At 40.5% G+C, this 19,106-nt stretch overlaps 3 protein-coding genes across 3 annotated transcripts; 1 reads left to right on the top strand and 2 right to left on the bottom strand.

The window, feature by feature from the left end:
* Nucleotides 1-250: 250 nt before the first annotated feature.
* LOC134748302 (uncharacterized) lies at nt 251-17,579 on the bottom strand. The gene is made up of 6 exons (XM_063683056.1): nt 17,495-17,579; nt 16,803-17,079; nt 16,398-16,590; nt 10,144-10,692; nt 6,842-7,004; nt 251-902 (listed from the first exon to the last, which is right to left on the bottom strand). Exons 1-6 carry the CDS (start codon nt 17,498-17,500, stop codon nt 324-326), a joined length of 1,767 nt encoding a protein of 588 aa, XP_063539126.1. The 5' UTR covers nt 17,501-17,579; the 3' UTR covers nt 251-323.
* On the top strand, nt 5,862-7,016 carry LOC134756261 (cytochrome c oxidase subunit 5B, mitochondrial-like). Its single transcript, XM_063693090.1, has 2 exons — nt 5,862-6,025; nt 6,816-7,016. Exons 1-2 carry the CDS (start codon nt 5,863-5,865, stop codon nt 6,995-6,997), a joined length of 345 nt encoding a protein of 114 aa, XP_063549160.1. The 5' UTR covers nt 5,862; the 3' UTR covers nt 6,998-7,016.
* LOC134756242 (cuticle protein 7-like) lies at nt 10,073-11,258 on the bottom strand. Its single transcript, XM_063693072.1, has 2 exons — nt 10,992-11,258; nt 10,073-10,655 (listed from the first exon to the last, which is right to left on the bottom strand). Exons 1-2 carry the CDS (start codon nt 11,004-11,006, stop codon nt 10,104-10,106), a joined length of 567 nt encoding a protein of 188 aa, XP_063549142.1. The 5' UTR covers nt 11,007-11,258; the 3' UTR covers nt 10,073-10,103.
* Nucleotides 17,580-19,106: the final 1,527 nt, after the last annotated feature.

Here is a 19,106-nt window from a genome sequence, read left to right as displayed (position 1 = left end):
TGGCAGCAAAAAATGTTTTTGTTGGTTTGGCACGTACCGCCTTCAAAAACTAAGTGTAACATCATGACTTCATGACCGATGGTATGATATGAATTATGAATCATTGGAGCTTTTTAGCATTGTTTTATTGTTAAGTAAAAAAATACAGGCGATAAAAGCTTGTAGGTATTCTTTTAAATGTTACGTTCAATATTTTAGGTTAGAAACCAGGTAAATACATTTATAAATGGAATAATACAAAACAGTGATTTAAAAATAGTACTTTATTTTCGTGTCATGGTTGCGTTTGACAATAGATAAAAATGACTAGGGTTTGTTCTAATTTAGTGATGGTAAACAGGGGCGGAATAAGCTACGGGAGCAGCGTGCACCACAGGGGCGGCGTGCACGACGGGGGCGGCGTGAGCGACGGGGGCGGCGTGGTAGGCTACCGGGGCGGCGACTTTAGCGACCACGGGGGCGGCTACTTTGACGGCGAGGGGCTCCTTGTGCACGACCGCGTTGAAGCCGTTGTGATCATCAGCGGTATATTCAACGGTGCGCTTGGTGCCATCGGGATCCACAACGGAGTAAGAGCCCTTGACGACGTCACCGTCGCGAGACTCATGCTGGGTCTTGGAGTCGCCGGTAAGTCCGTCCTGAACGTCGTACGCGAAGCTGTACTGCGGATGCGCGTTGAAGTCTTCGACGACCTTGGCGACGGGAGCGACGGCGACGGCCTTAGCGACGGGTGCGGCGTAGGCGATGGGGGCGGCGTGGTAGGCTACTGGGGCGGCGTGCGCGACCGGGGCGGCGTGCACCACGGGTGCAGCGGCGTAGGCCACGGGGGCGGCGTGCGAGTACACGGCGGGGGCAACCACTCCCGCATGTACAGACGCGATCGCGCACACCAGCACTACCAGCTGAAATGTACAATAAGTAATGTTAAAGCATTTCGTACACGTTTGAATCTATATGATGGTACTGATAGTGTAGGTAGGTAGGTATATTTTACGACTGGGAAACAATCATAGATATGATAAAATAAGGAATATACGTATAGGGTGAATGGGTTCCGTACCCAAAGGGTAAAAACGGGACCCTATTACTAAGACTCCGCTGTCCGTCTGTCTGTGACCAGGCCGTCTGCAGCAGCAGCAGGCAGGCAGCAGGCAGGCAGCAGGCAGGCTGTCTGTCTCATGAACCGTGATAGCTAGAAAGTTAAAATTTTCACAGATGATGTATTTCTGTTGCCGCTATAACAACAAATACTAAAAAGTACGCAACCCTCGGTACGCGAGTTCGACTCGCACTTGGCAGGTTTTTTAGTTTTGTAATGCATACAATGAAAACTTCATGAAAAACAATTAAGCTTATCATAGTACCTAAATTGACTGTGAGTACCAATACCAACTACTGTACATTTCCAAGTCAATTAAAGCCTCATCAATCAATTAAAGATGGAGGATGTTATTCAAGGTGGTAATGACGTTAATTGACGTCACGACACGTACCTTGAAAGCCATTCTAGATGAGATGCGTGACTTCACCGTGAGTAAACCTCAAGTTGAATGTACCGCACTTGAATCTTGCGTACTTTTTATATGCCGTCCAAACGCCTGAGGCGTTGCATTATATCATTGTGCCGTGTATGACTCGGTATAAACCGGTTGCATTAAAGAGTTGCTCAATTTGAACGTCTTGGTATGAGCTCCTTAGATATGGTAGTATTCTGAATCAGGCAGTACTATATTTAAATAAGATCAATCTTTGATGGATTTCGTACTTGAAAGATCACTTGCATGGCGGGCGGCTTTCTTTGGGCGGCTCGTCCTTGCTTTGTCATGCAATCGTTGACCAAAAATAATAATTTAATTATGTGGTTCTCAATGCGACAATGTTTACCCCGGCCCCCGGCCCCGGCCCCCGGCCCCCGGCCCCGGCCCCCGGCCCCGGCCCCGGCCATCCACGACAGAACGATACCGTATCGTTTTGTGAAATCAGTACATATTTAATTTGTGTCTGTTGATTTTTGTATGCATAAAATGTTTACATTTATTTTATTTTTGTTAAGTGCTAGGCTATCAACGTATGCATCATATCATAAACAAACAGAGGTAATACAATTTTACGGCTGTAAATCGATACCCTTGCCTTATACTTACAGTCATACATATCTTCAGAGTTGTAGGTAATTAGGTATGTTTGTTTCTCAATTCGGGATTAAGTTTTTATATTATTTTATATTTGTTACCTAAGAAGAACTCCGTCATTTCTAGGCCGATTAGCGATTTTTCCATTTTCATCAGATTTTCATTATCAAATAAAAAAGTGGCATATGAGGAAGTGTAACTGCTACTGATTACCAGAACAGAACGGAACTCCTCAATGAGACGTCTCATCAACATATTTGGGCTAATTGTAATTGTTAGAGGGTGCACTCTGGTCGTAAATGATTTAAATGGCATTTCTGTTTTTCAGTTTTTAGGGTTCCGTTCCTCAAAGGGAAGAAAACATAACCATGTCTGTCTGTCTGTCCGTACGTCCGTCTGTTTGTCAAGACTTAAGACCCTTTATCTCGGGAACGTTTGGAGGTATCGATTTGAAATTAAAACCATACAATCATATACAGTTCTAAGTTAACGTAAAAAAACCGGCCAAGATATTGTCGGGCCATGCTCAGTCTAGGCTTCCGTAGTTACCTGTTCGACATAATAGACTGCCACAAACAGGGGATATTTTTGGGTATTCTGTATTGTAACAAGCAAAAGGCCTTAGCCGCACTTTTACTAAGAAGGGAAGACTTTTTGCAAAAAATCAAAAATGATTTAACCGATCATGTTCGCTATAGTTTTCCTTGAAATTATTCACTTAGCTTTACTTGCACAATTTTTTTTCATATTTTTTGGACCCATGGTTCAAAAGTTAGAGGGGGGGGGGACATTCTTTTTTTCTTTCGGAGCGATTATTTTCGATAATATTATAATGATCAAAAAATCGTTTATGACGACCCCTATTCATTTTGAAAGACCTATCCAACGACACCCCACCCCATAGGGTGGGGGCGAAAAAAAATTTTTTATCCCCACTTTACGTGTAGTGGTAATATGGTGGGTTGGTACCCTAAAAAAAAATTTTTACATTTTTCTTTTACCACTGTTTATTGATTTACATATAAGTACAGTAATACGGAATTGATAATAATAACAATATAATTAATTTTGCTGTTACTAACCGTAGTATAAGATTACCCATAAGCATTACTAACACTGATTGATCATAGCTGGTCGTTGAATAAAGAATTTAATCAAAGATGGATATAACTCCGTAATAGATAGATACAGTCTAAGGAAAAAACGTGCCTCGAAAATCAAGAAAATTTGATTCTCGTTCAGAGGGCGCTACTAGTTTTGGCCTACAGTCGTATAGATGGCGTTGACGGTTTCGTTTGTTATTTAACAATTTTAACGCATATCAGTGAGAGAACATGGGTCAAAATCATAAAAATAATTAATGCAAATAAAAAAAATTATTTATCTATATTTAAATACATTCTATCGTATTTTTATAAATCTTCATTTTTAGTTTTAAAGTGTATCGACAGATGGCAGTGAATTTACTGGGGTTACAAAATTTTCTATGACAGTACCGCTCTAGTATAAGTTACTCTATGATTTAATTTAATAATATCCATGCAAAATTTCAGCGTTGTAGCCAAGTTGTAGCAATAACGACCACGGAGCAAAGCCTCGGACAGACAGACAAACGGACATGGCTTCCTAGTTGACTACGGAACCCTAAAAAGATACGACCGGTTATGCCGCAATAAAAACGTATATTTCGATTTTCGACACACTCAAGGGAATCAAAATTTTAAGGATACTTTTCCATTAACCTAGAGAAGTACCTATGCAGGGACCGGCCCGCTATCCCTTATCGGGGTTTTATAAGGGTATTGCATAAGGCTTATCTCACCATACCCTTTGCCACACGAAACCCTTTGTTTTGCTTTTAAAAACCCTTATATAAAGCTACCACATTTGAGTAATCGGTAGCCCAAATACCCTTACAAAACCCTTATCATCCGCTCACCAACACCTTGCATATTGCTTATAAGGGTTAGCCTTATAAAGGGCTTCCCTTTTAGCATATAAGCGTCCTAATTTAAGTCGTCTACCTTGTTCATAAAGCACACATTACTTCGAATCCGAGCGATCGTCGGCGGCGACGGCGGCGTTCTTTGACTAGGCACGTATTTTCTTTCCTTTTCATACACTACCGTAGATATATACTAATCCTGTCTCTTTCACGCAAAGGGAAACCTTTATAAAAAGCGCTTAAAGATAAGAGTAACCCTTATTAAGGGCTAGCCTTATTTTTGGTTAGCTTTTCGGTAAGGGTTAGTCAAAGGTAAGGGTATGAATGGGCTTGCAGTTCAAAAGGGAAAGTCTTTTAATGTGTTAGCCGTGTTTAAGTGTTGCCCATTGAAAGGGTTTTGTCGCGGAAAGGGTTGTCCGGTCCCTGTACCTATGCAATTTGGCAAGTAATACCGTCTTATACTATACAGGCAAAAATATTAATTTCAAAAAAATATAAGTAAAATTTGTATGGAACCCTCGGTCGGCGAGTCCGACTCGCACTTGTCCGGTTTTTTCTGTATAGTCTGTACGGATACAGAGAAAAATAAACTTCTCATCCGGCCTAGCCAAGGTGACAGTCGCTATCGCTTCGACAACGAAACGCTTTGTGTCTCTCTATCACTCTTCCATATTAGTGCGGTCACAGTTGCGTTTCGATCGCTACGGAGCGTTAGCGATTGGCGTGTTGGCTACGCGGCCAGGGCACGTAGCCAAAGTGTCAATCGTTAACGCTACGTAGCATATCGTAGTCATCTCTCTCTATCACTCTTTCCCACTAGTGCGACAGTGACACTTGCGTTTCATTCGCCACGGAGCGTTAACGATTGCACGTTGGCTACGCACCCAGTTTTCAATTGGCCGCGCGGACTGTAATGCCTGTAATTATGGATGGTATAGAACCATTCTATACGTTCTATACCATCCATGTCATCCATTCACGGTTTCTTAAGGGAAGACCAAAAAGTTATGATAACATTGATAACTGATACACTGATACCAGTACTCCTAGTGAGTATTATATTCTTTGACTGATACCCAATATTTTAAATATTATTATTATTAATATCCTCACGGAGTTTTTGGAGAAAATAGGTTTTAAACATAGATCAACTGTCGATGTCGTGTAAATTATACGACACTTAAAATATAATTGTGTCATTTCATTACGTCAGTATTGTCAGATATAATTTGATGTGATTACAACCGAAGATATTTGCTAAAATAACTGTTTTAAGCGTGATATTTGGCTTCAGATTAATAAACAAATTACTTATACATAAGTAAGCACGACTCGATTCATAAGAGCTGGCGCAAGAAAGGTGTCAGAAGGATCACTGACACCTTTCTGCACTGCGGCAAATTTCCGTTAAAAAATAATGTTATATATATTTAGGTATTCTTTAGCATTACCATTATACCTTAACATTATATATTACCATTATATCTTTTAGGGGTTGGACTACTCCTTGAACCTATCAATCTATCAATAAGCAAAAAGGGTACATATCGTAGTTAAACGCCTGACTTTTTAGGCTTGTGATAACCAGCTACAAGTGCGAACCCTTATGGGTATGAGGTATGAGGTATGAATATGAACTCATGGCTCAGATGTGTAAAGGAGAGCCTTTCATGGTAAAGCGGCCTTCACATTGGATGCGGATCCACACAGGTGCATAGCGCTGCGTCCGTCACACACCGGAACAACCGTTTTTTAACAGTAACATAATTTCAGAGACGAGACGTGATGTGGAAGCTAAGCCGTGTGCTGCCGCTACGGCGCGCGGGCACGCGCGTGTACGCTGCGTTCCACGACCCGCTCGACCTTGTCACTGGGCTGGAGAAGAGGGAACTGCTAGCCCACCTCGCGGGCGACTGTGACCCTTTCCGCATCTTGAGCTTTAAAAGAGGTATCATCGATTATCTATTCAATGTGCTGCTTGACTGACCTAGAAAGGTTACTCTTTATTGCGCACTCAATAAAATAAACCTAGCCAAGGTGCAATGACAATCGCTTGCTCTACGACAACGAACCGCTTTGTGTCTCTCTATCACTCTTCCATATTAGTGCGACAGTGACAGTTGCGTTTCGGTCGCTACGGAACGTAAACGATTAGCATGTTGGCTATGCACCCAGTAAAAAAAACCAATTGATTAAAGAAAGAGGCATGTCAACAGACTACATAGAGCCGACTACCATCTGCAATTATCTGGAGTGGGCCTGGATTTACCTGCACGTGTAAGAAGTTTGTTTTGGCACTATATCTATAAAGTAAAGACAACAATTTTCCTTATTAACTGTAAATACAGTCAGCAAAAGTGATAAAATAAACAACTCATAATGTTGATTACGGAAAACTTAGCAAAAATGCAAATCTTCTTCAGCACTTCACTTGCTAGCGCTTCTTTTACTGAATCATCTTCCATATTTATATCCTCATGTACGGGTAGTGACCATCATAAATCACTATTTAACTAAATTCATTATATTTTTGTGGAGCAGAGTGGGGATGGGAGTATGCAAGAAGTTTGATAAAGGTTGTTGTCGATTTCGTTTTTTTTTCGGGTATAAGTAGCTTGCGGTCTTGACAAGGTTTGTGCCGATTGAGGAGGAAGATTGTGGTCGAGTACCTTCTTTATGTGAATAAATTAAATATATGTTTGTCTTACTGAATAAATGTATATATATTATTTGCATAGGTCCGGGAACTCGCGAGCGTCCGAACCTCGTGCCCAGCGCGTTCCACCAGCGCCTGGTGGGCTGCAAGTGCCACCCGGACACGTACCACATCGAGTGGATGTGGCTGCACGCGACGGAGCCCAAGCGCTGCGGCTGCGGCTACTGGTTCGAGCTCTGCCCCATCGCGCCCATCGTCACGTGATGTATACCTAGCACAATAAACAAAAGCATTTAAATTGGATTAAATTTGCTTTTTGTTTCCTATAAATATGTATACCCAACATATAATATACCACCACCCTTTAAACCTCATCGTTTAGAAATTTGCCTAGCGACTGTTAGGCATATCGAATAAATAGGGCAGGGTGTCCAAAGTTTCATTTCAACAAATGAAAACGTTAAGAATCCTGGGGCCTTCCCACGCTGCGTCTTCCGGTACGTGGTCGCCACTCGAGAACCTTTCTGCCCCACCGGCCATCGGTTCTGCGAGCAATGTCACCGTATTTAATAATTATTTCTTCACAAGTGTGATGAAAAACATTGTGCAGTGTAACTCCGAGGGTAAGAATAAATCTCGCTTACCCCCTTCGTTGCCCAATGTACTATAATATACAATATACCTACCTAATTAAATTAATAGAATAAAAAATAATAAAATAAACTTTAAATATTAAATTAAACCTTGTAATATTATAAAATAACCTGAATAAACCGTCAAACGAAACTTAAAATTCTTAAGAAAAGCATTTTTCGTGAGTCCGACATGTTATACGCGCAGTAAACGCAGCTAACGTCCTTCATGCTACTACTTTAATTACGATGTGCCTGGTATAGGTAATATAGGTATAGCTAGGAATATCGAGGAATACGTTACTCTCATCTAACTGCCGTCATACTAAACATTATCAGAGTCCCCCGCCGCGTCTATCAATCTGTATGTTCGCGATAAACTCAAAAACTACTAAACGAACTTTCATGCGGTTTTCGCCAGGGACCGGCCCGCTATCCCTTATCGGGGTTTTATAAGGGTATTGCATAAGGCTTATCTCACCATACCCTTTGCCACACGAAACCCTTTGTTTTGCTTTTAAAAACCCTTATATAAAGCTACCACATTTGAGTAATCGGTAGCCCAAATACCCTTACAAAACCCTTATCATCCGCTCACCAACACCTTGCATATTGCTTATAAGGGTTAGCCTTATAAAGGGCTTCCCTTTTAGCATATAAGCGTCCTAATTTAAGTCGTCTACCTTGTTCATAAAGCACACATTACTTCGAATCCGAGCGATCGTCGGCGGCGACGGCGGCGTTCTTTGACTAGGCACGTATTTTCTTTCCTTTTCATACACTACCGTAGATATATACTAATCCTGTCTCTTTCACGCAAAGGGAAACCTTTATAAAAAGCGCTTAAAGATAAGAGTAACCCTTATTAAGGGCTAGCCTTATTTTTGGTTAGCTTTTCGGTAAGGGTTAGTCAAAGGTAAGGGTATGAATGGGCTTGCAGTTCAAAAGGGAAAGTCTTTTAATGTGTTAGCCGTGTTTAAGTGTTGCCCATTGAAAGGGTTTTGTCGCGGAAAGGGTTGTCCGGTCCCTGGTTTTCGCCTATCAATAGAGTGATTCTTGATTCTTAAGGAATGTTTAGGTGTAAAATTTTAGGTTTTAAGTAGCCCGTGCAAAGCCGGAGCGGGACGCTAGTGTTTTATAACCTTTCATCTGTGGGAGACCCGAATCGGGCATCAGTTTTTGCGAAAATTTTAAATTCAAAATTTGAACTTCAAGGTCACTATTTAAATAGCACATCTTCGACAAGCCACAGATGAAAGGATAATATAAGGCATACAATAAATATACTACTATAGAGACATAATGCTACTGCAATGCATAAAAACCAAGACATGTTAAATGTTGACTAATCCCTTGCTGAGCCCTATTATGTCGCTGTGGTAATGGTAAGTGACTTAGTGCCGCTGCCGATGCCGCTCGCTCCACTTCGCCGACCTTGAACCGCGGCGCTGCAACCACCTGCTCGTGCTCCGAAACCACACTGAACTGAACTCCCAACTCAATTATATTACAAATGTTATTTAATACCGGCTTTTAACCAAATTCATAACTTGGTCGATGTTGTGATCTTTGTCAATGGAAAGATGCTCATACATACCTAAACTACCTATAGGTTTAGTATGTTATCTTTATTTATTTTATGTGTATTAACTTAACTTCTATGTGTCATTTAGGAATAGCTTATTGTTTTTTTTCCAACTACCATACTGTTCTAGTTTGGATGTTTTTCTTTTTATGTTATTTTTTACTTCTACTAGATAAATCATCAAAAAAATTATATTTTATTTAGATTGACGCACACTTTTGTTATCCAAGAAATAAAAAAACCGGCCAAGTGCGAGTCGGACTCGCGTTCCAAGGGTTCCGTACATTTCACAATTTAAACAATGTATTTTTTATGTGAAACTAAGTAATTAAGTCCGACTCACGCTTGACTGCAATTTCTAATAGGTTTTCCTGTAATCTATAGGTAAAGATCTATTTTGTGTATTTTTTTCAAAATTTTAGACCCAGTAGTTTCGGTGATAAAGGGGGGGAATGGTAATTTTTTGCCTATTTTCTTGAATAACTTCTAAATTGTTTATCCTAAAATTATAAAAAATATATATTTGAGATTCTCACAATGAGCTCTTTCATTTGATATATAACACGATATAGTTTAAAAAACTTTATTTTTTAATTTTCTCATTTACCCCCCAAAAGTGGCCCCCATGTTTAAAATTCATTTGTTTACGTTACATGTCCGTCTTTTGGTCACAAACTTACATATGTGTACCAAATTTCAACTTAATTGGTTCAGTAGAGTCGGAGAAAATAGGCTGTGACAGACGGACAGACAGACAGACAGACAGGCAGACAGACAGACAAACGCACGAGTGATCCTATAAGGGTTCCGTTTTTCCTTTTGAGGTACCCTAAAAAGACATCAATAATACTGGTCATGTAAATACTGTACGAAATCTGTTTTATTTTTATTATTCAGTCTATTTAGTTATATACATTTATTTATGTAGAAACAAAGCACTACAAACAAAATAGAAGAGAAAGTGATCGAGATTATTTCGCTTAAATACTTTATATTAAATTTTATTCAACACACTTATTGCTAAAGTTATCACAATCATAGGAAAAAATGTTCACTATAAAACAAAGTAACAGGTATATATAACCTGTCCGATTTCTAAGATCAAGTTCGCCATTCTTAGAAAAGCGGACGACCATACATCGGTATACTAAATCTAATTATAGTCATCAAAACCGGCAGCTGGCTGAAAGTACTGCCCTTGTGCGTAACTCTCACGATCCGATTTGATTTCATTCGCAGGAGTGAAATAGAAGGCCGGTTTGTCTTCGTAATTCGTTTTAGGATACGACAATTTGGTGTACAGTTTGTTATAGAGAACCGGTCCAATAGGCGGCGAGGATTTCACAACGAGATCATCGTTGTCGTACGGCCGTGGGACGCGATGCTGAGGCTCGATGTCCTGATAAGCGTACGAGTAAGGTTGCGGTGGAGGTGGCGGCGGCGGTGCGACTGCTGCCTCCCTGTGAATGACAGCTGTGAAGCCGTGTTTCGGGTCCGCAGTGTACTTGACAGTTCGCCGGGTCCCATCCGGATCGACGACGGAGTAGGAGCCGCTGACCACGTCTCCGCGCCGCACCTCGTGCTGGCTCTTGGTGTCTCCGGTAGTCGGATCTTCAATTTGATATGAATATTTGTATTCGTTCGGTTGTGGTGTGTCCTTTACCACGATACTGACGACGGCCATGGGGAAAAGGCACAGCAACGGCTGCAATGAAATAAAACGCTTAAGCCGCGTAACGTAACTAGAATGCGATTTTAAAACTTGGTATATTATCGAAGTTAAATGGGATAAACAAAGTCAGCTTAGCAATAAATTATTCTTAGTCATATGAAAACAGGTACATGAAAATAATGTAACCGGTGTACCTATATATTAAAGGCTAACCTATTTTTTCCAATCCGGCTGAGTGGTTTTGACGTTACGGTAAAAAGTTAAAAACACGCGGCAACAACATACCCTTATACATATATATAAAGACCTAAAATCATAAACCCTTCTCTTGTCATGAAATAAATAAGAAATTTGTAACTTTTCATTTACCCCGTACGCGTACATCGCAGGTGTCTTCAGTGTGTTATCCGCGGTTCCGTCAACAATGGCTTGGAGGCAGTTGGAAGTAAATCGCAGTCAACTCGCAGCTCGTATTTATAGCATTGCAGTGCATTCACTCGAACGTTCCGGATCGTCAGCCGTGTCTGTCGCGATCGTGAATATAACACATAGAGCTTTTATGCTTATACCCGTGGAGTTCCAGCTTTTGTTACCAATTAGATGGTTGCGACAACATTTTCACCGTCGCTCGTGTCGGTTTATACAGCACGGTATACCTGCAGGAAATACAGGCTCGATAAAGTTGGTAAAGCCAGCAACAGGATTTGCTAAGCGGGCGAGGTGTTCAAAGTTAATTGATCACTAGCATGGACTTGAACTCTGCTTATGAGATAAGGTCGCGTCGGACGCAGCAGGTGTCCTGGAGTCGCGAATTTGACTGCCCTAAGCCAGGAAATGTTTCCATTTTTTTCTTTATTTCAAACATTGTGATTTCGTTATCAGACGTCTGTATTTAGTATATTAATTAATTTAAATTTGATTCATCATAAGTCCAATCGTTCAGAACGTAGACAAACATTCCCTTTTTTCGTCGTTAGGGTATTAAATATACTTTTTTACTCGCCATTTTAAATATTTTTATTCGTCGTTGAAATTGCACCGCGTAAAAATATTGTTATTTTTAAATATGTACGTCATTACAAATAAATTACAATACAATACAAAGCGATATGATCTGTGCCTAGCTGCACTACATTTACATATTCATTACATAAATACCATATTATTATTCATTGGCTAGTTAGTTGTCGGTATCTTGACTAGTGGCATTGGGCGACAGATCCGTTTCCCGGCACCTTTCCGAAATAAGACACTCGCGACGCAAGCTTATAACATAATGTCTAAGACGAGCACAATAAGATCGATAATTTAAAACAAATATATATTTATTATAGTTGATCGTAAAAACGAGTTCTCGATTGTGTCCTTAATCCTGGCGAGTTTCTCATACTAATTTAGCTAACCTTAGTAATTACCTCCGCTATGCCTGCGTGGAATACCACTTTTTAACTTTATGACCAATTGTAATGAAAAGGAATGTATCGTATATGTGTAGGAGTACTGTGTAGGTATCCTAATAATTATTGTATATCGATATCTACTCGTCTCGCATAGAACACAATTATTATTCTTATAATCACTATGAGGCAATCCTATATAAATTTCCATTTTTTATGTTACGGTAAAACCTAGGTTTTACCGATGCCGATCGATAAAGGCCCGAAATGTTAAATTATATTTGTTTACGGGGCTTTTACCGACACTGATTCGGTAAATCCTAGGTTTTACCACGGCGACCGGTAAATGTTGAATCATGCACTGGTTAGATCTCCCGCTTCTGCTGAAAGTGAGAGTGAACTCTACTCACCTGCGTTTTAAATGCAAATTCGAACGCCATGAGCCCTGTAGAAGTTGGGAGCAGTGCAATGTACAGTGTGTCACATACCCTCTGTCTGCAGGCATTATGCCCAGTTGGTCCGAATTTTCGGGGAAATTCATGGGAAATTCTATCCCTATAGCTGGCCACTGAAAGTGTAAGGCCTGAGTGGACGCTCGAGTTAGGCGTGCAGCGGGGCGGGGCGTGCGGCGTGCATGTTAAACAAATGCAAACGTATAGGAGAGGCCTTAGTGCACGCTGCTCACATCACGTCTCGTGAGCCCGACGCCACGTTACACGCCCCGCCGAACGCTTCGCTTCGATCGTCCACTCAGGCCTTACACTAATGGGTAATAGAAACGCGTTCCGTATGTGTTTCGCTTTCCAGATGACCAGGGTGCCTAGCCAAGATTTACCGTGTCGTTCGCTACGGAGCGAACAACTGGCACCTTGGCTAGGCACCCAGGTTTAGGTATAGTTTACATTAAAACCAAATTAAGTATTAATAGTTCACTACAGAGTCTACAGACATCAGTCACGCCGCCGTCTTCTAGAGGAAGTTGTCCAATCCATGAGATCGATTCAAGGTGACGTGGGAAAAACATGAATATTCATTATTATTCGCAACGACGGGACTTAATCGCGTAAAATAAGTTTTAAATTTACCTCCGACGTTTCGAGGACAGCGTTGTCCCCGTGGTCTCGAACATGAATATTCGTTTTATGTAATCACTTATAGTATGTCAAATAGGACTGTCTCATTTCATACATAGACAGAGAGAATCATACTGTCTTTGTCTTACACTAGTACTAGCACCCAAAAGAAAGCAGTACTTATAGTTTTCTTTGTTCTTATTTACTGACAATTTGGTTTTACCAACTATAAATACCAATAGTTTTTAACTTTGTAAGTAAAACGCTTGTATAGATCTGTATAGACATATTTCTGCCTTGCAGGATTCTTCTACTTTTGTGTTCATACAAAAGACATCAACGCGGGTCGCACTCAAGATTCTCTAAGTAGTATTTTTTTAAACTCGATGGGTACGTTGACTGATGTAATTTCAATACAGTTTTGCGAGATTTGGCGTTTATAAATTATACGGATATGACACCTATCACCCTACCCATCCAGTTTGAAAAATACTATAATATGTTATTTTTGACACCTAGTTTATTTGGCTTATATTCAGATAATTTCATTACAATTGTAATTCAAAGTCAACTACCTCATCGTCGTGGTTAGTAATGCAGAAAACCTAAATGGTAAATAGGATAACTAATTTCTTGTTATCAAGCTCAACGGTCACTTTTGCAGGAATTTTACTCTGGTACGGCAGTACAATCAGTTTCAAATGCAATTAAACGCCTACAAGTATACCTGTAATTCTAATTGATTATAATATGTTCTAATTTGAACATGAAGGTAATTTTCGCATGACAAACATCGGCGACGATTAGCGAGCGACATGCGAGCGACCGACGCGACGGTCGCGACGCCGACGGGTCACCACTCATTTTTACGATTACTAATTAAGCAACGTTGCGGGGGTGTCAAACAACGAGTTATTACTAATAAGAACTTCTTTTATAAAACTAGGTCGTATAGTTATTTGAGACCCCTTTCCTCATGGCAATGAGGATATAATAAGATAGAGCAGTACTGTCATAGTAAATTTTGTAACCACTGTAAATTCACTGACATCTATCGACATACTTTAAAACTAAAAGTGAAGATTTATAAAAATACGTTAAAATGTATTTAAATATGGATAAATCATTTTTTTACTTGCATTAATAATTTTTATATGATTTTGACCCATGTTCTTTCACTGGTATGCGTTAAAATTATAAATAACAAACGAAACAGTCAACGCCCTCTAATCGAGAGTTGGCCAAAACTAGTGGCGCCATCTGATCGAGAATCAAATTTTCGTGATTTTCGAGGCACGTTTTTTCCTTAGACTGTATCCATCTATTACGGAGTTATATTTATCTTTGCTCATGGGGATTAGCTATGCGCTGTCGTAGGGATTAATTATTAGGTGTGACCTTAACAAGGGGATCACTCTCGAGAGTCTCGAGTGTCTCGACTTGGTATGTGTTACTATTTCAAATTTAATTAAATAATTACGTCTTTAAAATCAAGGTTTTAACTGGGGCAGCCCTAGTTTTCATTTAATAAATGTTATACACCTACGCAAATATCTAGTACATACAACGGGGCCTCGACTGGGTGCGGTTACGATCTCATTGTGCACTATTGTCATCTTATTGTCGCACGTATGTAAGCGAACTAATTATCACTCAAGAAATAATGTACCTTATCTCAACGACCTAGGATTTATGAGATTACATTTAACAAAGTGGGAGTGTTATGCGCAGATTCGTGCATCAGATAGTTCTTAAAAGCCACTTACTTCAGACTAAGTGATAGTAAATTGGAGCTAAGTCACGACATGGAACTGAAGGACCTAAACATGAATCTTTATTTATCGATTAATATATTTGATATACTTAGACCTCCTTTCAAGTGTTTTTAATAAAGTTCCTAGCTATCTCGGTAACATTTTTTTTTGGCGTAATAACGTCTCATAAATCGATGAACACCGGTAGCATGCACGAAAAAGTGTCACGTTGTGGACAGATCTCCTTGGCAACGTTACGGCCACGTTGTGGACAGATTTGTATGTTTCAATGAACTCGTTCTTTGTATTTGTTTGTATTATACAAAATAATGATAATTCAGTGATAATAATTCAATTCATAAATAAAAGTATGCAATTTTTCATCAATGTTTTTTATGACGTTATCACTTATCACGCAAAATTATCGTCCGTAAATCGACTTTACACACAACCATTTTTTTTAATGTAATAGGTATATTTTGTAATAGGTAGATTAAAACTATGTGATTGGATTCCTCTTATTTATTACCTTAGCTTTAACATTCAACAATTAAGGAATACATAACATAACATAACATTTGACGTTAGTAAACACAAACAATTTACAATATGTTGTATTCGTCATAACCTCGTCTATTAATAAATACGGTTCAGGGCTAGTTCAGGGTGTGTAGCCCACGTGCAATGAGTGTAGCTCCGTAGCGAACGAAACGCAACTGTCACTGTCACACTAGTATGGATGAGTGATAGACTTGATAGAGAGAGATGACTACGATACGCTACGGAGCGTTAACGATTGGCAAGTTTGGCTACGCGGCCGGTCACATGGCCACAACCACATGGTACCTGTGATGGTACCGCGCTCAATGAATCTGGATAGTGAAAGAAGGCTATTATAATTATAAGTTTATAACCTATATACCTACATGATATCAAACTCAGCATTTTAAGTTCGTCATGTGAGATTCATTTAATTTTGTTCCAAATCAAAGAAGCGTTTAGGAACACTGTATCTAGAACGCACAACTTGCTTTTCCCCTTGCATCTTACCGTAACCAGATTCATGTAACACTACCAGTTCATTAACGCTTTTGGCGGGCCAGTTCTTAAAGTCACTGATTCTTTATAACAATATTATCTAAGGCGCATGGCACACTGCATCCGATCCCGGAGAGCGGGATGTCGCTATAATACGCGCATAGCGTTGTCTCGCTCAAACATCGTAGCGACGTGCGAATCGGATGCAGTGTGCCAGACGCCTAAATACATTTTACCAATTCTGGTATCTTAACGACATCCATAACTTCCATAAGTTTATATTTAATCCTTGCTACAGCTAGTTGGCCTGAATTTAGAAGGAACCGTTATTCCCACTTGAAGTTTTTGAGCAAAACTCTTGCCCTAAATGCATCGTCTTCCGCGACTTTTAGAACTGATGCCCTACCGCGAACCACTTCGTTCGTCTGCCTCTCTATCACTCGAATGTGCAAAAGCGATAGAGAGGCAAATAACGAAAGTTCGACTTTCGGATGATCGGGATGATTGATCGACTAGTGGATATAGGCGGGCGCGGCGACGGCCTTGACGGCGGCGCCGAGGGGCTCCTTGTGGACGACGGCGTTGAAGCCGTTGTGCGGGTCGGCGGTGTACTCCACGACGCGCCGCGTGCCGTCCGGCTCCACCAGCGAGTACGAGCCCTGCACCACGTCGCCGGACCGCGACTCCTGATGGCTCTTTGAGTCACCTGATCAATACAGATAACATTATAAACACATACTGCACAGTCAGCACATTTAAAACTACTTACTTATTAATAGGTAAGTAATACCTATTTGAATATAAATAAAAAGTTATACTTATTTAATAGGTGTCTTATACTTAATATCGATTATTGAATCGTACCTACAGGTGAAATTTATATCGCACATATTGAGATTAAAATTTTAAATTGCTTACCAGTAAGAGCGTCCTGAATATCGTAGGCGTAAGAATACTGCGGGTTGGGGTCGTATTCGTCGACAGCCGGGGCGACTGCAGCGACTCTAGGTGCTACTCCGATGGGTGCCAGTCTCGGTGCTATGCCCAGCGGTGCCAATCCTGGTGCCACGCCTATCGGGACCAATCCGGGTGCTACGCCTAGTGGGGCGAACGCAGGCCGCGCGTACCCCAGAGGAGACACAGGGACGATGCCGGCAGCTTGGCGCCATAACGCGAGAAGGACTACAGCCAAAAACTGAAAACAAAATGATCAATGAATCCAATTATTTCTATGACATTCAGATTTGAGTTTAGTAGAAAGGTAACACGAGATAGGAAAAGTCTGGGAGAGTGCTACCTTAACGAAAAGTGGCTATTTAATAGCTCTTTGGCTTTGAATCCGGCCTGAGGAACTGGCGAGACTATATATTCCCGTAACCTTGTGGATAAAGGAGATTTAATTCTACTACTTGGATTTTGAGATTTTTGGACGTTTGTTGCGAATTAATTTCCTTAAGGTGTTCGGTTATCTGGTAGAAATACACAGTATAAAGTAGAGGTATTCTACGGTTCCTACGCAAATGCCATCAAAATCTATAGCTCAAAATAGCGACTCGTTCTTTGGAACATCCAAGGCTGTGTATTTTAAAATAACTAGATAATAATAATACCTTCATTTTGCGTGCGGTGCAATGCGTCCCAACGTTATGTGAACGCCTAGGGTGGTCGTGCGGCGGTTTTATACGCACATGTCGCATTATAGCCGCCCGCCTATAAACTAAACCTGCCCAACTATTCACAAAACGTATACCAACATCCGCGTTTGCCCAGTGTAATTAGATCTCGATATTTGTAACGAGTTTGGTCCTCGATCTGACTCAGTCTATACGGTTTCTTTATTGCAATTAGCTAAATGATATACCTTAGCATTTTTAATAACAAAAACCCTGTCATTTGTACAGTTTTTCATATGTAGCAGGCGCAAGTTGGTAAAATATAAGTTAGTTAATAGAGACAGTCAATCTTCGTATAAAACCTCGTTCCTATTAGTCATTTTTAACCGACTTCAAGATTTCAAAGGAGGAGGTTCTCAATAATGTTTGTTACTCCATAACTCCGTCATTTCTGGACCGATTTTGAAAATTCTTTTTTTGATTGTAAGTATATACATACAGATTGGTCCCGTTTTTGTCAAAAAGCAGTTCTGATGATGGGATCCATGAGGAATCGAGGGAACTCCTCAAATGTTAAAGGCATACATATAGTGATTTTAGTATTTTCATCAATGAATCAAGCACTTACATTTAAAAAAGTGACATTTGATGAAGTGGAACTGCTGATGATGATCAGAACGGAACTCGTCAATGACGCATAGTTCACGTTTGGCAATTTGTCCTCTTCGGTATGTTTGTTAAGCAAGTTAGGTTTTCAAGAAACATTTTTGTCAAGCTCGAGTTCTGATGATGGGATCCATGAGGAATCGAGGGAACTCCTCAAATGTGAAACGCATACATATAGCGATTTTTGTATTTTCAACAACAAATCCAGCATTTACATTTAAAAAAGTGACATTTGATGAAGTGGAACTGCTGATGATGATCAGAATGGAACTCTTCAATGACACACAGTTCACGTTTGGCGATTTGTTCTCTTCCTTATGGACCCAGACCCAAACTTGGACCCGGACTCGGACCCGGACCCGGGTCTGGACATGGACCCCAACTCGGACCCGGACCCGGACCGAACTCTGACCCAAACTTGGACCCGGACAGCCGGACACGGACCCGGACTCGGATCCGGACCCAGACCCGGACCCGGAAATGCTACTAGAAAAGTGGGTTAGGTGGGTGGGTGGCTTTTGAACTGCGATTTTCACAGAACAGAACTGCTATCAGAAAAGTAGGTTAGGTTAGGTTAGAGCTGTGACCCTTACAGAAACGAAATGCTATCAGAAAAGTAGGTTAGGTTAGGTTAGAACTGCGACCCTTACAAAAACGAAATGCTACTAGAAAAGTGGGTAGTTTTACCTCCTTTTCTACATAATTAGGCAAAAGATGCTGTCTTCTTCATTTCATTGTCTGGAATCTTAGAGTGCACCATCAACAATAAGTGAACTTTCAGCGGCATCCCCCATTGAAGTCGGTTTTTTTTTCTTAAAAATTATTATTGGCAATATCGGTCATAATCGCCGGTCGAATTCGGCGAGCCAACTTGGCGTTTGAGTCCGCACGGCCTGATTTGATCGGACAATTTAATCAGATTGGCGAAACATTGTTCTCGTCT

The sequence above is a fragment of the Cydia strobilella genome, chromosome 1 (assembly GCF_947568885.1).
Source record: "Cydia strobilella chromosome 1, ilCydStro3.1, whole genome shotgun sequence".
NCBI classification, from domain to species: domain Eukaryota; kingdom Metazoa; phylum Arthropoda; class Insecta; order Lepidoptera; family Tortricidae; genus Cydia; species Cydia strobilella.
This window is presented reverse-complemented; position numbering and strand designations above follow the sequence as displayed.

Excerpts from the sequence above, each read along its gene's own strand:
- LOC134748302 (XM_063683056.1), bottom strand. Across the intron at positions 16,591-16,802 it reads TATTCAGGACGCTCTTACTG|GTGACTCAAAGAGCCATCAG; the intron begins GTAAGCAATTTA and ends TGTATTGATCAG. Across the intron at positions 10,693-16,397 it reads GCGCCCGCCTATATCCACTA|TTACGTTACGCGGCTTAAGC; the intron begins GTCGATCAATCA and ends ATCGCATTCTAG.
- LOC134756261 (XM_063693090.1), top strand. The coding sequence starts at position 5,863 with ATGTGGAAGCTAAGCCGTGTGCTGCCGCTACGGCGCGCGGGCACGCGC. Across the intron at positions 6,026-6,815 it reads CATCTTGAGCTTTAAAAGAG|GTCCGGGAACTCGCGAGCGT; the intron begins GTATCATCGATT and ends TTATTTGCATAG.